This window comes from Anomaloglossus baeobatrachus, chromosome 8, assembly GCF_048569485.1.
Source record: "Anomaloglossus baeobatrachus isolate aAnoBae1 chromosome 8, aAnoBae1.hap1, whole genome shotgun sequence".
Lineage (NCBI taxonomy): Eukaryota > Metazoa > Chordata > Amphibia > Anura > Aromobatidae > Anomaloglossus > Anomaloglossus baeobatrachus.
In genome coordinates, this window is record NC_134360.1 from 64389321 (window position 1) to 64404848 (window position 15528).

The 15528-nt window shown below is 46.5% G+C and overlaps 1 protein-coding gene across 5 annotated transcripts in view; it reads right to left on the bottom strand.

Moving 5' to 3' along the window:
• CHL1 (cell adhesion molecule L1 like) overlaps positions 1–15528 on the bottom strand; it is a 221904-nt gene that overhangs the window by 112618 nt on the left and 93758 nt on the right. For all 5 annotated transcript variants that reach the window (XM_075321748.1, XM_075321747.1, XM_075321751.1 and 2 more), the window contains 4 exons: positions 9783–9891; positions 7003–7193; positions 5408–5530; positions 2133–2303 (listed from right to left, as the gene is read on the bottom strand). In XM_075321748.1, coding sequence (XP_075177863.1) covers positions 2133–2303; positions 5408–5530; positions 7003–7193; positions 9783–9891 — 594 coding nt within the window. The remainder of the gene's footprint in view (positions 1–2132; positions 2304–5407; positions 5531–7002; positions 7194–9782; positions 9892–15528) is intronic.

The window sequence follows — 15528 nt, forward strand, 5'->3', positions numbered from 1 at the left end:
TATCAGTCATTACTTGTGGGGATGGAACAGGGGCCATTGGACTGTTTGTTGGGGTCATCATACTGTGTGTGGGACACTATGGGGACCACCATACATTGTGGAGGGCTGTATGAGACATCTTACTGTGTGGAGGGGCTGTGTGTGGCATCCTACTATGTGGATGGCTGTGGAGGCCATCATAGATGTGTGTACGGAACTGTGGGAGCCATCATACTGGAGGCCATCATACTGTGTGTGGGGCTGCACAAGTATCATATTATATGTGGAGAAGTTGTGAGGCCATCATACTTTGTGTGGGGAAGTTGTGGGGTCTATATCAGTACATTGTCAGTCAATACAAGTAGGAAACTGTGGGGGCCATCATATCAGTTACTACTTGTGCGGGTGGAACAGGGGCCATTGTACTGTTTGTTGGGGTGATGTAGGAGCTATCAATCTGTGTGGGAGACTATGGTGACCACTATATATTGTGGGGGGCTGTGTGAGACATCGTACTATGTGATGGGGCTGTGTGTGACATCCTAATATGTGGAGGGCTGTGGGGAACATCCTACAGTGTGTAGGGATCTGTAGGAGCCATCATACTGTGTATGTGGTTGAGAAATGGAGGCCATAATATTGTGTGGGGGGCTGTGCAGGTATCATATTGAATGTAGAGAAGCTGTGAGGCCATCATACTTTGTGTGGGAAAATTGTGGGGTCCTTATCAGACACTACTTGTGGAGATGGAACAGAGGCCATTGTACTGTTGGAGGGTGTAGGGGCCATCATACTGTGTGTGGGAGGCTGTGTGGACCATCATACAGTGTGGGGGGGCGGTGTGAGACATCCTACTGTGTGGAGGGGCTGTGTGTGACATCCTACTGTGTGGAGGGGCTGTGTGTGACATCCTACTGTGTGGAGGGGCTGTGTGTGACATCCTACTGTGTGGAGGGGCTGTGTGTGACATCCTACTGTGTGGAGGGGCTGTGTGTGACATCCTACTGTGTGGAGGGGCTGTGTGTGACATCCTACTGTGCGGAGGGCTATGGTGGCCATCATACAGTTTCTGGTGAGCTGTAGGAGCCATCATACTGTGTATATGGGGGAGAAATGGAGGTCATCATACTGTGTAGGCGGCTGTGCAAGTATCATTTTTGTATGTGGAGAAGCTGTGAGGCCATTATACTGTGTGTGGAGAAGTTTTGGGGTCAATCATAATATATGTGGGGGTATTTTACCGTTTGGGAAGCTGTGGTGGCATCACAGTGTACATGGGTCAGCTGTGGAGGTATACTGTGTGGCAGTTACGGAGGCATCAGATTCTGTGCGGGGTGACTGTGGCGGCATCATACTGTATGGGTCAGCTGTTGGTCAAGATAAATCTATACTTATGTTTTTATATTTAAGGATGAATAGCAGGACCAATATGAATTACTGCTTTTTATTAACTGTAAAATGTGTATAGATGTGTGTGTGTGTATATATATATATATATATATATATATATATTATATACACAGTGTATATATATATATATATATATATATATATATATATATATATATATATATATATATATATATATATATATATATATAATGTACATATATATAGATCCTTGGGGGGAAATTGAATCCCACTTCTGCTATATTAGAACAATATGATACTTGGGCCTCAATCGATCTACCTGATAATAAATATTTTTTGATGAATACCCCAGTACCTCAGGTTCTGACTTTGTAGAGAAGTCACATTTTTATTCTGTGCACTGATGGGACAAGCTGTGTTGATTCTTTACAATGTACAATCTCACTCGAGTCTTTGAAGTTCAGTATAATAGCGGTGAGATGAAAAATGAATAATATATCTGCCTCTCCCTTTGTCACACAACAAAGACTACTTGAATCAGTGCTGATGCTGCAGTAATCACATGTATCTCCTGCAGCAGGGAGGAAGTAAAGGACTGCAGTAATTATAGTCTTCTATTGTGTCACTTTTCAACACTTAAGGGAAGTGCTGATCATACCTAGCACCCGACACATAAATCAGTATCAGCAGCTCAGACAAAATAAAATACCCCCCCCCCTAAACTGACACCCTAAGCAACCAACCAACGTCACGACTCTGATAGACAAACAAATATATCTTACTCTGATGTATACTGAGCTTCACAGGTATTCTCTGTGACATATGTCTGATTCTGGTATATACAGCAACACAGAAATAATCAATCTTGCTGTCCATCTGAACAACATGGGAAAAATATAACTTTCCATCCAGGCCCACAGACACGCGCTTGCTCAGAGGGATCTGCCGTAGATCTAGAACGAAAAAGATTAAAAAGTAATATACCTATTATACACTTTTGTTTACTACCAAGACTTAGGGGTACTTTACACACTGCGACATCGCTAGCCGATGATAGCGATGCCAAGCGCGATAGCACCCGCCCCCGTCGCACATGCGATATCTTGTGATAGCTGCCGTAACGAACATTATCGCTACAGCAGCTTCACATGCACTTACCTGCCCTGCGACGTCGCTCTGGCCGGCGACCCGCCTCCTTCCTAAGGGGGCGGGTCGTGCGGCGTCACAGCGACGTCACACGGCAGGCGGCCAATAGAAGCGGAGGGGCGGAGATGAGCGGGACGTAAACATCCCGCCCACCTCCTTCCTTCCGCATAGCCGGTGGAGGCAGGTAAGGAGATGTTCCTCGCTCCTGCGGCTTCACACACAGTGATGTGTGCTGCCGCAGGAACGAGGAACAACATCGTATCTCCTATTGGTGCGACATTATGAAAATGTCCGACGCTACACAGATCACTGATTTACGACGGTTTTGCGATCGTTTATCGGCGCATCTAGGCTTTACACGTTGCGACGTCGTTACCGGCGCCGGATGTGCGTCACTTTCAATTTGACCCCAACAATATCGCAGTAGCAATGTCGCAATGTGCAAAGTACCCCTGAGGGGTACTTCTCACATAGCGAGATCGCTAATGAGATCGCTGCTGAGTCTCGGTTTTTGTGACGCAGCAGTGACCTCATTAGCGATCTCGCTGTGTGTGACACTGAGCAGTGATCTGGCCCCTGCTGTGAAATCGCTGCTTGTTACACACAGCCCTGGTTCATTTTTTGGACATTGCTCTCCCGCTGTGAAGCACACATCGCTGTGTGTGACAGCGAGAGAGCAATGATCTGAATGTGCAGGGAGCAGGGAGCCGGCTTCTGCTGATGGTACCCTAAGAGCAACCTAAGCGTAAAGTTTAATCTAGGCACCAGATCACCAGACCACAAGCAGCATGAATCAGAGTTTGGCTGCGATATTGCTGCCAGGTAAGTTTTACTCTGAAACGTGGCGGAAAAAGCCGAAGACTCTGCATTTTGAATACTCTGAAACAAGGCGGAAATTCAGAGAAAACCCGACTGAAGACTCTGCATCTTGGATGACTAGGTCAAGGTTGGTCCCCGCTAACTGCTCCCCGCCCCACTAGAGTAGACTGACAGCCTTCTCCCCGCACACACAAATAGGGAAGACTTGTCAGTCATGGGGAATGATGCAGGAAGAAGCTTTTAAAAGTATGTTTTGTTTAAAATGCTGCAGTGTTTCAGAGTAAACCTTCTATGGCTACAATAACTCAACTGAACTCTGATTCATGCTGCCTCTAGTCCAGGCAGCATGAATCAGATCATAGGCTCATGTTAAAGTTAAAGAAGTTTGGACCATGAAACACTGGCACATGGACATTCTCATAATGTCTAAAGCCAACCAGGGAGCACTTACTGACCATTGATCACCTACTTTTTTAACTGATTGGTGGTCGTTTAATAGCCCCTTTACACAGGCAGACCAGAGTTGTCCACTACTTTTACATTGATGGCTATCCTTAAGGGTACTTTACACGCTGCGACATCGCTAGCGATGTCGAGCGCGATAGCACACGCCCCCGTCGTAAGTGTGACATTTGGTGCGTCACACGCACATACCTTGTCAGCGACAAGGGGGAGGTGCGTTCAGCATCATAGCAACGTCACTGCGGCGTCACTAAGCGGCCGGCCAATAGAAGCGGAGGGGCGGAGATGAGCGGGACGTAACATCCCGCTCACCTCCTTCCTTCCGCATTGACAGTGGACGCAGGTAAGGAGATGTTCGACGTTCCAGCGGTGTCACACATAGCGATGTGTGATGCCGCAGGAACGAGGAACAACATCGTATCGCGAGCAGCAACGATATTAAAGAAATGAACAACGTGTCAACGAGCAACGATTTTTCACGTTTTTGTACTCGTTGATCGTCGCTCATTTATGTCACACGCTGCGATGTCGGTAACGGCACCAGATGTGCATCACTAACGACGTGACCCCGACGATATATATCGTTACCGATATCGCAGTGTGTAAAGTACCTTTAGGCTAGGTCATCAATCTCTGATTAACCAGGATCCAACCTCTGGCACCACCTTCTAATCAGATGTTCTCGGTGCCGGCAGCAGGCGGCCTCAAATGCTCAGTTCCCAAGCTGCTCCATCTTCTGGTAGTGGCAACGGTCAGGTACTGCACATCCGCCTCATATTCAAATCAATAGGAAGAGGATGTGCAGTACCTGATCGCTATCAGAAGACGGACCAGCTCCGGAACTGGGCATTTCCTGCCACTGGCACTGAGCACAGCTGATCAATGGAGGTGTTAGTGCTGGATCCCAGCTGATCAGACACTGGGGACCTATAATAAGGAAAGGCCATGAATATTAAAATAGTGAACAACCCCTTTAACAATGCACACTGAATTTGTAATTGATCGTTTCGTGGGCATATTCTTTCATTGTTCTCTGCAGCATAGGCCCTATTCACACCAGATCTTGCACTGCAGAGAACGATGATCTTTTGGGCAAACCAAAAGATCATATTTTTCAGTTTCTTGTTGATTATGTCTTAAAGGCAATCTGACAGCTGGTATATGCTGTCAGATTCATGGGTAGCATGCATCAGGCACTGGCTCTACGATTTCAGCCAGGTATGTTTGAATGTGAAATACTGCAGCATTTCAGGGAAAATATATATTAATAGAAATCACAGACTAGTCAGACAGGCTTCTCCCAGCCCGCTACCCTTGATTGACAAGTCTCTCCCTGTACACGAAGGCAGGAAGAGACCCGTCAATCTAGAGGAGTGGGTGGGGAGAAGTCATCAGGGACCCGCCTGTCTCCTGTGTGGCTTGGTCCCCAGCCAGTTGTTAAAGCCACAGTGTTTCAGAGTCAAACATACCTTGCTGAAATCGTACAGCCACTGACTGATCCATGCTGCTCGTGGATCGGACAACATAAATCAGCTGGCAGGTTCCTTTTCAGCCAGAAAAAAAAGAAAAAAAATACAATACAAACACAGACTAATCTTATGAAGGTTTTACTTTGGCTGCGTACACGTACCTTGTTTCATCCAAACTACACTGACTGGAGGGATACCAGGAGGAGGGTCACAACTTAAAACCAATGAATCCCCCTCTTCTAATTCTACGGGTGGGATATCTTCTTTGGGAAATCTGGGGTCTCCTGAAAATAAGGAAAATAGATGAAAGCCTTTGTTTACCTTTTAACAGTCAAATGACCGGAATGTCGACATTTTAAAATGTAACTGTCGTTTCGGAAGAAGTTGTAGCAGAATGTCTGTGTCTGCCTGTCTGCCGCGCCCCTTCCTCCATAGAATATTATGAGCACCAATTCTCATTTGTTTTGATTGAAGACAGGTATTAGCAAAAAATTGAAAGTGAAAGATCAGTCCAGGAGGAGAAAGAATTATCTGATTTATCTGATAAAATATATTACAAAGTTTCTTATTTTCATGGGTACTATTGATTTTTGGAAACAAAAATTGAAAAATTGTTATTCTTTAAAGAATCATAAATATATCATCCTTGAATCTAAACTGATCGCCAATGGAAGGATTGTTTTAAATCTGTATATTTTAGTCCCTCCATTTTTATGGCCAGATTTATAAGCCCTGTTAGGGTCCATCACTTTTCAAAGCAAGAGAGGAGAAGGGGTTAACGCCGCGCATTCGCTAGAAATCATATAGAATTGTTGATTAAATAATAAATCTTTTATTCCATAGGTCTACGCGTTTCGAAGTATGAAACCTCTTCCTCAGGACCAGAATATCAACTATATCATCCATGAATCTAAACTGATCGCCAAGGGAAGGACTGTTTTAAATCTGTATATTTTAGTCCCTCCATTTTTATGGCTAGATTTATAAGCCCTGTTAGGGTCCATCACGTGGGACCCCATCTACTAGTCAAAGTCCAGAGAAGGAGTCAAGGTTACATAACTGTCTCCGTTTGTACTTACTCTAAAGGGTTCTAGAGACGCATATTAAGATAAATAAAAGTAAGTTTTAAAACTTTGTGCATTAACTATGGCAAATGCTAAGGGCTAGGTGTAACACGCGTGGACGGTATAGAGGTGGCGAGGAGGGTTAGTGGTCCCACTGCACCACAGGGGGAACTCAGGCTTACCCTTTACAGGGAGGGGCAAGGCTTAATTAAGCGCCCATCATGAAACTGACTCCAGGTACCACTCCCAGGGCAGTGACCAGGACTGTGGCAGGTGACCCCGAGAACCGGTGACAGACTCAGGAATAGACGGGTACAGGCGAGGTGACTGGGGCAGGCTGGTCAGGCAGGTATGAACAGGAATGGTCGGCATGGCAGGGATAGACAGGTAAAGGAAGGCAGGGAGACGGACACAGGGATAAGAGGGCAGGAGCACAGGACCTAACGACTAGCTAGGTAGCAGAATGGAACACGGACTGACTAACTAGAAGCGTTGCGCATGCACCTCCCCTAATGAGAGGTTGCCTTAAATACAAAGTGCCTCTCAGCCGTAGGCCATGCGGTGAGTAAGTCGGTGTCTCTGCAGAGACATCGGCGCTACACCAGGTATCAATATGTTTTAGCCAATGGATCCCCAAAAATTGAGACAATTGATTTTTAGGCACTAAATACATGGTCCCATAAATAATGTACCTGGAATGAGAAAAGTTGTTTCTTCCGATATGGCAGCCCCTAACTTATTTTTGGCATAGCATCGGTATGTTCCATTGTAGGATAATATGTTACCATCATTATAGATAGTAAATGAGCCGGAGTCCTTCACAGTCCTTACATTTTGGTCGGTAAATGGATTATATGGATGCCCATTTTTTGTCCAATGATATCTAATATAAAAAAAATACACAAGTGTTATATTTGACTTGTAAAATCATAACAAGATAATAAGTCCAGCTCTGATGCAGGAGAAAAGGATCTTGGCATTGAACACAGAATTGGACTGGCCACATGCTTTGTAAATTACTACCTTCCAGTCAAGACCTTGGAAGAGTCAGGCTTAAAAAGAACTTTTCACTGGATTTTTTAAAATTTAAATTGAGTACCTTCTTCAATTGCCGCAGATCTGCTTATTCTGAAACAGTTTTTCTTTTTCTGCTACGATCCTCCATTCCAAAGTTATGCCCTCAGTAATAGAAGTGCAATTTGTTTCTTCAACAAACTGTGTGTATACCCAAGAACTTTTCCGTGGGTGCGACCTTGTTTTGATTGGCCAGTATCAGGGGAGAAAAAGTAAACACCCACATTGAAGTTCTATGGTTGAATGGAAAATTTGCATCTTTATTTCAAAGGGGCATAACATTGGAATGGAGGGGCACAGAAGAAAAAGAAAAACCGTTCCAGAATCAGTGAAACAGCAGTAATAAGGGAGGGTTCTCAATGTAAATGAAAAAAATCCACTATAAAGTCCTTTAAGTGTCTGTAATCACCCCCACACAGATTGATTGAAGAGTTAAGCGGACACACGCTGCGTACCCGCCCCCGTCGGTTGTGCGTCACGGGCAAATCGCTGCCCGTGGCGCACAACATCGCTTACACCCATCACACGGACTTATCTTCCCTGCGATGGCCGGCAATCCGCCTCCTTTCTAAGAGGGTGGTTTGTGCGGCATCTCAGCGACGTCACACGGCAGCTGTCCAATAGAAGCGGAGGGGCGGAGATGAGCGGCCGGAACATGGCGCCCACCTCCTTCCCTCCTAATTGCCGGTGGAAGCAGGTAAGGAGATGTTCGTCGTTCCTGCGGTGTCACACATAGCGATGTGTCATGCCGCAGGAACAACGAACAACCAGCGGCATGTGTGACGCTCTGGACTAGTCTGGTAGTCACAGGTAGACCCCCTGCACCAGCCCCTAATAAGGTGACAGCAGCCAACCTACAAACCCTTGTCACCTCTTTCAGAGTTCAATGTTCACACCAAGGGGCGGAGCCAGGCGGTTGGCCACGCGCACCTAGGAGTCCAGAGGCCCTGAGACAGGAAACAAACAGTCAGTGTATGAGAGTCAGTGTGAGTGTCAGCACAGTGGAGTGGAGTTGAAGTTCAAGTGCAGCAGGCCTGTGGCGTCAAGTCTGCAGCGACAACACTGATCGGTGCCGGGGTCGTAGCCCTGGTACTGTGGCAAGGAGGTAGACGGTGGTTGCCGCCTGCAGGAGCCAGGAAGACGGCTGGTGGAACCGTAAGGGTCTGGGACAGGGTAGTGGCCCGCCGGTACCGAACCGGGGAGCCAACTGGAAACCGGAGCACCAGGAGGGGTACTCAGACCCAGAACGAGGTCCAGAAGCCACTGGACCACGTCGAATTCACTGATTGAGGTCTGGACTTTAGGTCCTTTCCCGTCCCAAGACCCGAAAGACGGCAACAGCCCACCGAGGGGGATAGAAAGCCACTGCACAGGCAGAGAGATCCCAGGGGCCAGCGCCTGCGGGCAAACGGGTTCCCCGACACACATCAAGCCGGGGAGCGGACTATCGTTGCTGAAGCATAGGCAGTCAAGTTCTACCACAGAGGTGCAGGAGAAAGGGGGGACCACCAACCTGAGAAAGGGGCAAAGCGCAGTCGGCAGCGGGCACCGACCACCATCCTTTTTGATTTACCAGAGACTCCGGTGTATCTATCATAGTGAGTACAACAATGCCCTCGGGCAGCACACCGCACCACACCATCTTGCCCGCACCTCACAACCACCGGGCCCCGGGACCATCACCCCCTGCCCATGAAGGGGTCAACACCAGGCTGCATAACACCGTCCCCGGGAGCCTAGGTAACGGCAGCAGTGGTGTCCACATTCACCACAAGCCGTGGGTGGCGTCACGAACTTACACCCTTAAACTCCACGGCCTCGGCCGTGAACCTTCCCCACCGAAATCCCTACACGTAACGCCAACTCCCCTTCAGAGCGACGTGACCCCAGGGTCCAGGAGGAGCTCGAGCCACTCACCCATGAGCACGGACCCAAGCGGCTCAGCAGCCGGCCGAGCCCCGGGGCGGTACACATGCACCACCAACAATATTATGAAAAGGAGTGATGTGTCAGCGATCAACGATTTTTGACGTTTTTGCGATCGTTGATCGTCGCTCCTTGGTGTGACACGCTGCGATGTTGGTAACGGCGCCGGATTTACGTTACTAACGACGTGACCCCGACGATATATCGTTAGCGATGTCGCAGCATGTAAAGCACCCTTTAAACACTGACTAGAAGCTTATAGTTTATACTACAGCCCAGTGGATTAGTGGTTAGCACTGTTACAAGTGATCTAAAAGAGGAGGGCAGGGACAGTACAAACAAATTTTATCTCCCCGATGTATCCCTTTAAGGTGTGATCAGCATTTTTTTTCTCCATTGTGCATATGGCTGAACCTTCTTTATCAATAAGCAACATTTATGATCAGTTGGTAACAATAAGAACAAAACTTACTCTGGGGTTGGGTTTCCTTTGGCTTTACACTTGATGGTGAAATCTTCGCCTACAGGAAAAGCAACTTGGACACCTTTGGTGACTTCTACAATTGTTGGCAATTGCTCGACTGTAAGGAAAAGGGTTCAGTGAAGTGAAACTCTCATCTGACAATATATATATAATTTATCTACATAAATACCATATCTTCCTGTCACTATACTGTTACTTTTGATCTCAATGGTAACACAATAAGAATAGAAGACCCAAATGTATTAATATATTTGTTCCTATTTTGGTGCATTTTAAGCTGAAATAGTCAATTTGGCTCTGTCACATATTTATTAAGGCCGGCATTGAGGTCCTGCGCAGGCGCACTTTGATCTGCCCTGAGCAGAGCAGATCAAAGTATTGTAGTGCGCATGCGCGGGACCTCAATGCTGGCCTGTGTGCATGACATAGGATGCATCATGCACCCAGGCTTCAGAAGAAAGAGGACAAAGATGGCCGAAAGAGGAGGCTGCGGTACCAGAGAACAGAGCCACCCATTCGACCAGTCTGCTCCGCACCAACCTAAAGGTGAGTATTATAAAGTAATTTTTACGTCCTACACAGCGGCCTGGGCTCTTATATACAGCATGTTAGAATGCTGTATATAAGAGCCCACTGGTGGTGGCCGCAGCTTATAGTCACCAAATCTGGAGACAGGTTCCCTTTAAGGCACTAGACAAAATTCACACAACTGTGCAAAAAAATTGTGTAATTTTCATCCATAAAATAATGGACTGTCATCCATATGCAATCTGTATTCCATCAGTGTGTCATCTGTATGTCAATTTTTTTTTCGTCTACATGGCATGCATTTTTATTCACCAGCAGTGAATAAAATTTACAAGGCCAAAAACATTTCGCTATAGAATGTCAATGTATCCGTGAAAACTGGACGCTATACGATTGATCCACATGGGAGCCAATTGTTTTACATTTAATGTATAGCTTGGAATGGGTGCATCTCATCCGAAATATGGAGAAGACTAGTGCTGTGAAAAGCAAAAACCAAAGCTCAAACTCTCATCTGATCAGTCCAATTGAATAACATTGGTGTTAGTGTTCTCCGTGTCATGTCAGCACTTGGACAGAAAATATGATTGTGTGAACATTGCCTTAGGGGGATGGCAGCACAATGTATAATTTTAAGATGAATCACTGTTATCATTGACAAATATTCTTTCACAGTGCTCTGCACAGAATAGGACAATCATTTACGCAGCTTTCTGGAGTTTTGCATTTAGGAGAGTTTGGTTTAGACTTGTTTAAATACAATGTTACCTTGGAAATAGTTAAGACAAAATATGCATCATTTATGAGTGTGTCCAATAAACTCGTCGTGCTCGGTGGTGATAGATTTGCATACTTTTGTGCCATATTTTTACACGTCAAATTCATTCATGTTCCTATAGAAACCAAAGGTGCCGATCATTACTTGTCTACGGCTCTGCTCTAGGACAGGTCTCTACAAATTTATGAATAACAGTAGGGAACCTACATGGCCTCCACATCACTTCTCATAATGAACAATTAGATTTTAAATAGGATTTTTAGACTTTGAGGGAAAACTAAGTAAAATGTTGAGAATTACACCAACATGATTGGGGATTGTTTATTTTATGGGTGGCATGGTGGCTCAGTGGACACCACCTGCAAGGAGTTTCTATGTTCTCCCCGTTTTTGCATGGGTTTCCTCCGGGTACTCCGGTTTCCTCCCACACTCCAAAGACATACAGATAGGGAATTTAGAGTGTGAGCCCCAATGGGGATAGTGTTGCCAATGTATGTAAAGCACTATGGAATTAATAGCGCTATATAAATGAATAAATATATTATTAATATATTATTTTATTGAAACATTCATAGGGATCTATCATCTGACATACCCCAAAACTTTCAATGCTATTTCTCATAAATGGGTAAAATTGAAAACTGCTTGCAAGGCAGGGATGTCAAACCTAAAAACCCAGAAAAGTTAAAAACCTGGACATACCCAAGGGCCAACCTAGTCGTGGGTCCTACATACTCCTCCATACAGAATAATGGGCCCAAGGTAGTCCTTCATACAGAATAATGGGCCCTACATAGCCCACCATACAGAATAATGGGCCTCACATAACCCTCCATACAGAATAATGGACCTCACATAACCCTCCATACAGAATAATGGGCCCCACATAGTCCTCCATACAGAATAATAGGCCCCACATAGTCCTCCATACAGAATAATGGGCCTCACAATAACCCTCCATGCAGAATAATGGGCCCCACATAGCCCTCCTTAGAGAGTAATGGGCCCCACACAGTCCTCAAATCAGGATAATGTGCCCCCATATAGACCTCCATACAGAATAATAGGCCCCACATAGTCCTCGATACAGAATAATGGGCCCAACATAGTCCCATACAGAATAATGGTTCCCACATAGTCCTTCATACAGAATAATGGCGCCACATAGCGCTCTATACAGAATAATGGGACCCACATAGACCTCCATACAGAATATTGGGACCCACATAGTCCTCCATACAGAATAATGGCCCCCAGATAGCCCTAAATACAGAATAACGGGCCCCACATAGCCCTCCATACAGAATAATGGGACTCACATAGCCCTCCATGCAGAATAATGGGCCCCACATAGCCCTCCATACAGAATAATGGGCCCCACACAGTTCTCCATACATTATAATGGGCCTTACATAGTCCTCCATGCAGAATAATGGGCCCCACATAGCACTCCATGCAGAATAATGGGCCCCACATAGTTCTCCATACATTATAATGGGCCCCACATAGCCCTCCATACAGAATAATGGGCCCAACATAGTCCCATACAGAATAATGGTTCCCACATAGTCCTTCATACAGAATATTGGTGCCACATAGTCCTCCATACAGAATAATGGGCCCCACATAGTCCTTCATAAATAATGGGCCCCACATAGCCCTCTATACAGAATAATGGGACCCACATAGACTTCCATACAGAATATTGGGACCCACATAGTCCTCCATACAGAATAATGGGCCCCACATAGCCCTCCATACAAAATAATGAGCCTCACATAGTCCTCCATACAGAATAATGGGCCCCAGATAGCCCTCCATACAGAATAATGGGCCCCACATAGCTCTCCATACAGAATAATGGGCTCCCACATAGCCCTCCATACAGAATAATGGGACTCAGATAGCCCTCCATGCAGAATAATGGGCCCCACATAGTCCTTCATACAGAATAATGGCCCCACATAGTCCTCCATACAGAATAATGGGCCCCACATAGCCCTCCATACAGAATAATGGGCCCCACATAGTTCTCCATACATTATAATGGGCCCCACATAGCCCTCCATACAGAATAATGTGCCCCACATTGCCCTCCATGCAGAATAATGGGCCCCACATAGCCCTCCATGCAGAATAATGGGCCCCACATAGCGCTCCATGCAGAATAATGGGCCCCACATAGCCCTCCATGCAGAATAATGGGCCCCATATAATTCTCCATACATTATAATGGGCCCCACATAGCCCTCCATACAGAATAATGGGCCCCACATAGCCCTCAATTCAGAATAATGGGGTCCACATAGTCCACCATACAGAATAATGAGCCCCACATAGTCCTCCATACAGAATAATTGCCCCACATAGCCCTCAATTCAGAATAATGGGGTCCACATAGTCCACCATACAGAATAATGGGCCCCACGTAGTCCTCCATACAGAATAATTGCCCCACATAGCCCTCAATTCAGAATAATGGTTTCCACATAGTCCACCATACAGAATAATGAGCCCCACATAGTCCTCCATACAGAATAATTGCCCCACATAGCCCTCAATTCAGAATAATGGGGTCCACATAGTCCACCATACAGAATAATGAGCCCCACATAGTCCTCCATACAGAATAATTGCCCCACATAGCCCTCAATTCAGAATAATGGGGTCCACATAGTCCACCATACAGAATAATGAGCCCCACATAGTCCACCATACAGAATAATGGGCCCCACATAACCCTCCATACAGAATAATGGGCCCCACATAGCCCTCAATTCAGAATAATGGGGTCCACATAGTCCACCATACAGAATAATGAGCCCCACATAGTCCTCCATACAGAATAATTGCCCCACATAGCCCTCAATTCAGAATAATGGGGTCCACATAGTCCACCATACAGAATAATGAGCCCCACATAGTCCACCATACAGAATAATGGGCCCCACATAACCCTCCATACAGAATAATGGGCCCCACATAGCCCTCAATTCAGAATAATGGGGTCCACATAGTCCACCATACAGAATAATTGCCCCACATAGTCCTCCATACAGAATAATGGGCCCCACATAGTCCTCCATACAGAATAATTGCCCCACATAGCCCTTCATAAATAATGGGCACCGCAATGCCCTCCATACCGACTAATGTGCCCTATGTAGTCCTTCATAAATAATGGGTGCCACATAGCCTTCCATACAGAATAATGGGCAGGCCAGGCGGTCTCACTGGCAAAATAAAATCAACCTACGAGCCAGATTTTGGCAGAGGGCAAGAATTTGACATATGTGTTGTAAGAAGAAGCAACTTCACAATTTACCACTTCTTGAAAATCCTTTCAGTTCTCTAGAATGGAGGGATTTTTAATTCTATTGTTTACTGCTCGTTGCCTACGATGCCGGCCATTGCAGCACTCAGAGGTGGCCATTCTCCTTGGGAAGGAGCATGCACTTTGGAGGTCTTTGCTTTAGTGTCTGCAAACACTCCCCTGTTCAGTGTCCCTCCCTGCTTCTCTGATGTCGAAAAAGCAACGCTACTGTGACGCCCCTGGACTATCATGTCGTCACAGGGTGCTGTACACTCTTTCTCTTTAGCTGCAGTATCCAAATCCCTCATGGTTCTGGGTCCCTATTTTGCAGTGTTGCCTCCAACAGCAAATCAAATCCTAGATTCACCCTGCACCACACCCACATGACACACCAGTGGGCGGCTTGAGCGGAATAGGACCGCCCAGCTAGGGGTCAGGAAGGGGAGGTGAGGAGTGTTGAGTAGTTGTTGAGAGGAGTTGTGGAGAGTCGTGGTTGAGGAGTAATAAGGTGGAGAAGGTTGGGAGTAGTGGCTCCCAGGAGAAGCTGACTAGGTTGCAGACAGTGGTCTGGACCTAGAGGAGTCGGATCCCCGGTTGCAAGGGATTGAGGCTAGGTGCCTGGGACCTGTCAAAGAGGACGGTCAGCAGCCTGGTCCTATCACCAGTCTGGGAGCGAAGGCACGGCGGGGTACACGAACCGTAGGTCAGGGAGAAGCTTCAGGCAACCCGTCAATTAGCCTGCGGAGAACGGAGCCTTTATAGACTGTGCCCACTAGCTCCAGAATCGGGGCACTAGCGTCAGGAGTGGGAGAAGGCCTTCCATACAAGCGGCCCACTAAAATCCCTGAGAGCAGGCTCCCACACTTAGCCATAGTGGGGAGCGGGGCCTGGCAAATTCCAGACTACTGGGCCACTACGTTGAATTTAAACTTTGTGCCAGGAAGCAGATCACGGATCACCAAGCAGCACTGCAGGGGACGAGACCCGGACGAGCTCCCCTCGAGAGGCAGCAGCACCCAGAGACTTGGTTTACCCAGTTGCCAGCGTCTGCTTATTGGCTGAGTGAGTACCTGAGTGATTTCCCCTTCACAGCACCCAATAGCACCATCCAGAGT